The 6,039-nt window shown below is 58.3% G+C and overlaps 1 protein-coding gene across 1 annotated transcript in view; it reads right to left on the bottom strand.

Annotated features, from left to right (window-relative positions):
• Window positions 1–2,152: 2,152 nt before the first annotated feature.
• The window catches only part of KCNK3 (potassium two pore domain channel subfamily K member 3), a 35,401-nt gene continuing 31,514 nt past the window's right edge, over window positions 2,153–6,039 (bottom strand). Inside the window, exon 2 of the mRNA XM_068564668.1 lies at window positions 2,153–3,283. Within this exon, the coding sequence (XP_068420769.1) occupies window positions 2,373–3,283 (911 nt within the window). The 3' untranslated portion in view covers window positions 2,153–2,372. The remainder of the gene's footprint in view (window positions 3,284–6,039) is intronic.

The following is a 6,039-nucleotide window of genomic DNA, read 5'->3' as shown; positions in this document are numbered from 1 at the left end:
TGAGCCTGGTCTCCATGGACAGCATTTATTAGGCGCCATTCTCAGTGTGAAGACAGATAGGCAGGAGGGGCTGGCGGGAGGCCGTGGCAGCTGCGGCCTGTGGGGTCCAGGGGCTGCCTGGGGTGAGGGTGTGGGCGCGGGGGCGTGTCACCCACACGTATTGCATATTCTGTGGCAGTGTGCCCAGGCATAAGGCATTGGGGAAGCAGAAAGGCTGCCTTCAGTGGGAGGGGGTGAGGGAGAAGCAACACCGGCCTTCCAGTTCCCTAGGAAAGACCTGGCCGGAGACCGAGCAGTCTGCCGTGCTCCGCGAGGGCCATTCGGCCTCCTTCCCCACCATCTCCCCACAACTTTGGTTGCGGCTCCCTTGGGACTGACGGGACGGGACCCCTCGAGGGCAGGGTCGCACACAGGACAGAGGCACCCCAACATAAACACAGAGGGCAGCCCCGGGTCCTGGGCCCTGCTCTCTGTGGCACCTGGGCAGCCAGCTCCTCCACATTGAGACGGGACTCACACACAGGCCAGGCCAGACTTCTTCCCTCCCAGGGGTGCCCAGAGGCTGGAGCGCAGGGTCAGGGTGGGGCTAAGGCTGATCACCCTGGGGGCCTCCACTACAGCTTCCCTGAATGCCAGGGCTGGCCTTGCTCAGCAGTGTTAAGGAGCTGACACGGGAACAGTAAGAGGGGGCAGTCTGGAGGGGGAGAGGCCCCTCACCCATCCCTTGATGCTGTCCTGAGTCACGGTCCCAGCTCTAGCTCTGGGTCCTGACCGTGGAGCCTAGGGTCTCACCTCCAACTGCTGCTCTCTACCTGGGCTTCTGGGTTGCAGGTGGGGTAGGCAGGGGGTACACCTGGGAGGAGCGTTCCTTGCTGCAGCTATGGCTTATCTCTAGCTACTTGGGACACAGGCACCAACACTGGTTGTGGGGTCAGGGTTCGCGTCCCAGGAGGATATGCCTGCCAGCTCTCTAGGCTGCTCTGCCCAATTCCCCAACTCCTAGAGCTCCAGCTCCTGGCCTTTCTGCTGTCAGCCCCAGCTCTGCTTATCTGGCCCTAAGGACTCCCCTGTTTGTAAGTAGGAAGTTCAGAGACTGAGTGGTCCTACCCTGCTTCAGCAGCCCACTCAGAGCCCTGCCTCATGGCCAAGCAGAGGAGCGGCTGAGCCCAGCACTGGCTCAGTCCTGGGCTCTGGTTCTGGTCTAAGGCCCAGTTGCCCACACAATGCCAGGGTGTGCAGGCTGGGAACTTTGCTTTCAAAGAGTGGGAAGAGGAGTCGAAAGAAAGAGCACTTAGGCTCAGAACAAACAGCCTGGGTTCTTGCTCCCCTTTGCCTTTTGCTACTTGTGTCACCTTGGGCAAGTCATGTCACTTGTCTGGGTCTCAGTGTCAACTGTAAAATGGGGATGAGAACTCCTGCCCTGGTCACCTAACTGGGGTGTGGTGAGAATCAAACGAATGGGTAGTCAGGACAGGGTTTTCAAACTCATTTCACGGATCTAAGAGTCGGTTATTAGCAGCAGCGGCCAGTGATGGCAAGGAGGAAGTTTTCTGTTTGATTTCAAGGGCAGTGTCTGGAAGGCTGGACTCCCTCCGGCCCCACCTGAGGACGTGACTGGAGGCCAGTTAGCTCTCACTTACCAAGGGGACCACCCTGCAGACTGTTGGGCTCCTGCCTCCCCCTTCCCTTCTCCACCCCTTCTGCAGCCTGCCTGTCCTTGCTTCCATCTGCCTGCCCTCTGGGGACTAGCTTTAGGGACTGCTGGGTTTCCATTTCCTCCATAACTGCGAAGCCATGCAAAACAACACAAAAGGTAGTGGGAGACTGGGAGACACAGCTGGGGATGAGGAAGGGGAGTGGGACTGAGTGGGGTGACCTCGACAAAGACACCCTGACTTTTGGAGCCAAGGGAAGGTGGGAGACCTGGCAGGACAGAGGTATAAATAGAGATGCAAACTTACACGGATCACGAAGTTCCCTCCGTAAGGGACAGGGGGAGGGGGTGATGGTCTGGTTACCAGCAGGGCCTCTGCGAACTGGGGAGCTCCTTATTTTTCCAAAGGGATGGGAGGCTCCCGGCTTCTGCCTTCCCTCCCCGACCACCCCCCCCCCCCCCCCCCCCGCCCACCCAAGTTTCACATTTCTCGGAATTTGCAGGGCGCAGATGCGGGCTCCAGGGGCCCTCAGAGCCCCGGCTCCTGCCGGCTGGTGCAAGCAGGCACAGTCGGAGATGGGGGGCGGGGGGAGGGTGGTGAGGGGTGTAGGGGGGCCAAAGGCGGCTGGGGCGGTCTCTTCGCCGACCCCGCTGCTCCTCCGGGCAGGAGCCCCCCGCCCCGCCCGCGCTCCCAGGTGCTCCAGGCCCCGCAAGGCGTTCACACGGAGCTCCTGCGCTTCATGAGGCTGCGGAAGGTGGACAGGCTGTGCAGGCCCGTGGACACGGAGCTGATGGCGGAGCGCTGCGCCCCGCTGCACAGGCAGCGGTGCGAGGGCGTGTCGCTGTAGCGGCCGCCCCCTCCCGGCGACGAGTGGCTCTGCTCGACGCACGTGTCGGACGTGGAGAGGTCCCGCGGGATGATCATGGGGATGGAGTACTGCAGCTTCTCGCGGCTCTTGTACCAGAGGCACGAGCACATAGACTGGAAGTGCAGCACCTCGGCGTAGACGTTGCGGAAGCCGCCGCCGCCGCCTGCCGCAGCCGTGGACGGGGCGGTGTCCGTAGTGTGCGCGCTGCCGCCCGCGCCGCCGGCGCCGCCGCCCGCCTGCCCGTTGCGCGTGAGCAGCGCGCGGTGCTCGGCGTCGCGCTTCTCGTCCTCGGCGTTCATGGTCATGAAGCGCAGCACCACGAGGTTGAGGAAGGCGCCGATGACCGTGAGGCCCGTGAGGATGTAGACGAAGCTGAAGGCCACGTACTGCGGCTGCGTCTGCAGCGCCTGGTCCTTCTGCAGCGCCACGTAGTCGCCGAAGCCGATAGTGGTGAGCGTGATGAAGCAGTAGTAGTAGGCCTGGAAGAAGGTCCAGTGCTCGTAGTAGGAGAAGGCCGCGGCGCCGATGCACAGGGTGCTAATGCACGAGAAGAAGCCGATGAGCACCATGTTGGCCATGGACACGTCCGCGCGCCGCATGCCCAGCCCCCTCTTGGCGCGGTGCAGCAGGTACTTGACGAAGGTGTTGATGCGCTCGCCCAGGCTCTGGAACATGACCAACGTGAGCGGGATGCCCAGCAGCGCGTAGAACATGCAGAACACCTTGCCGCCGTCGGTGCTGGGCGCTGCGTGGCCGTAGCCTGGGGGAAAAAGGGGAAGAGGAGAGAAAACACGTGCTTTGGGGCTGCCCTTCCAGAAACCTGCCTCCCTTCCCCCTACTCTCCCCTCTCCTTCCCCAACCTCGCAGAGTCTGGCCTCTTTTTCCTTTGGCCGAAGAGAAGACGACTCACAGTTATGGGTGCATCCTTTAGTTCCTTGCTGATGGTTTCTCACTTACTATCATGACCACTCCAGGGGGTAGGTAGGAAGGAAAGAGGAAGCAGGGAGGGTTAAGTGACTTTTCCGGGGTCACACTGTATGGAGGCAGAGCAACCTGCGTTTGAATTAGAGTCTGTTTGGCTTCAAAGACCCGACCATTTTCTCTACCCAGAATAGGAGCTGACTCGTGCTGCTGTTGGGAACTTAGTCTAGAGGCAGCGTGGATAGCATGAAACGGTACTGGCAAGTCAGTTGGGAGACCTGGATTCTAGTTTAGTGTCTGTGGGCTTTGGACTTGTTCCTTGTCCTCTCTGGGCCTCGGTTTCCTTGACTATAAGGGGTGGAGGTTGGACTGAATGAGTCCTGCATCCTGTGATTCAGTGTGAAGGGAGGGACCCTGGGGGTCCTTGATGACTTCCTTGCTTCCAGCCAAAGCTTATGGGGGTAGTTCGCCCCTGGGGCCCACCAGTCTCCCAGAGGCAGCTGGCCCACCCGTGTCAGAGGAGGAGAAAGGAGACAGTGCCCTCCCCCCATGAATTAGTGCTCCAGAGTCCTCATCAAACCCTCTGTGGGGCCCTGGGGTCATCCTCTATGCCTGGCCCCAATGTAGGTTCTCTCCTCATGGGGATGTGGCATTGCCTTTGTCAAAGCAAGGGCCCTGGTTGTCCTTCCAGGTGTTACTATCACCAGTCAGACAGTCTCAACCCTATCACGCCCTACCATGCCCCTCAGCCCTCACCCAGCCAGGAGCCAGGCAGAGGCAAAGCCTCCCTCTGAGCCAACCATCACATGGCCTAAGTCAAGAGTTCTGCCTGGAGACCTAGAGGGGAAAGGACCCTAGATGGGAACTCAGAAGCCGTAGGCACAAGTTCTGGCCCTGTCACTAGTGGCTGTGTGGCCTTGGGAAAATTACTCCCCCTCTCTGAGCATGTTTCCTCATTTGTAAAATGATGTCTGCTGGTCCTGGCCCTGCTTCCTTCACTGAGCTATTAAGATATTTATTACTTTTATTAACAGGATTATTATAATAAAGTAATGCTTTCCATTTTTCCCACCTTTTTAAGCCTTATCAAAACTTAACCAAGGGCTTCCCTGGTGGCACAGTGGTTAAGAATCTGCCTGCCAATGCAGGGGACACGGGTTCGAGCCCTGTTCCAGGAAGATACCACATGCCGTGGAGCAGCTAAGCCTGTGCGCCACCACTACTGAGCCTGCACTCTAGAGCCCACGAGCCACACTACTGAGCCCGCATGCCACAACTACTGAAGCCCAAGCACCTAGAGCCCGTGCTCCGCAACAAGAGAAGCCACCGCAATGAGAAGCCCGAGCACTGCAACGAAGAGTAGCCCCTGCTCGCCGCAACTAGAGAAAGCCTGCGCCCAGCAACAAAGACCCAATGCAGCCAAAACTAAAACAAATTTTAAAAAATTAAAAAAAACAAAAAACTTAAAAATGCTGCTGCTTCTCTGCAGCCATCCTGGATTGCTCACAGCTGGAAGTGATCCCTGTGTTGAGTGGCACTGAGAATGTTCGGCTTTGAAGTCCAGGGCCAGTACTACCACCATCCCCTACTCTGTCACTCAGGTCCCCCAACTGTAAATACATATGTACAGCTAAATACTAGCTTGGGGTGGGTGGGGGTGGGCACTGCTGGACTTTGTCATATTCCTCCCCCCCTCACCCCATTGCCAGCCATGACCATGGGCTATGCCCAAAATATGTTTGATGAATCGATGGCAAGGCAGGATACCGTCTGCTTTGGTATGGGATCTGAATTCAAATCCTGACTCTGCCATGGACTGTGTGTTTTTTTTTAAAAAAAAAAACCTCTCTGAGCCTTAGTTTCCACATCTGTAAAATGGGGCTAATAAGTAGCACCTGCATCACAGGACTTTTGGGGAGAAATAAGTGAGATAATGTGTATAACACTTAGCACAGAGTCTGGTACATATCAAGCGCTCAGTAACAGCTCAGTGACAGCTCACAGTGAAGTGCCAGGTTTCCCTCACATTTCCAAGAGATCACCTGGGCTGGCAGACAGCTCATTTCCAGTAAACTTCGCATCTCTGTCGGCCTAAAGCCATGTGAATCTTAAAGCTCAGCGAGGTCGGGGGACTGCTGCTGGGGTGTGTGAGGCTGTGGGCCGCCCTTAGAATGGGCTCCCCTGCTCCCTGACCGTGGCATCTAGCTGGCGACTGTGTCACACTTTGCCAGGGGCCTGGATAGCTGAGCTCTTGAGCTGCCATGCCTGGCCCGTCTGCACCCCAGCAGGGTGAGAACAGATTGTGCCCGCCAGCTCGGCCACAGCAGCCAGACCACAACTCACCTCGACAGCTGGGCAGGCTCTGAGCCAGAGCAGCTCCCCATCCTGCCCTTCCCTGTCCCCCAGGCCGGCGCAGCATAGGACGCGGGGGAGGGAACAGCACTGTGGCCACGGCTGAACAGGAATGGGAGGCATGGATCAGCCCCAGCTTGACCACAGGCTGGCTGTGTGACACTGGGCACACCATTGCACCTCACCTGTGTCTGTTCATAAGCTGTGATTGCTCCCGGTCCACCATCCTTTAGGAAAACCCAG

Source organism: Eschrichtius robustus, chromosome 15, assembly GCF_028021215.1.
Source record: "Eschrichtius robustus isolate mEscRob2 chromosome 15, mEscRob2.pri, whole genome shotgun sequence".
NCBI lineage: Eukaryota > Metazoa > Chordata > Mammalia > Artiodactyla > Eschrichtiidae > Eschrichtius > Eschrichtius robustus.
Note: the sequence above shows the minus strand (reverse complement) of the source record. Positions and strands in the feature narration are given on the sequence as shown.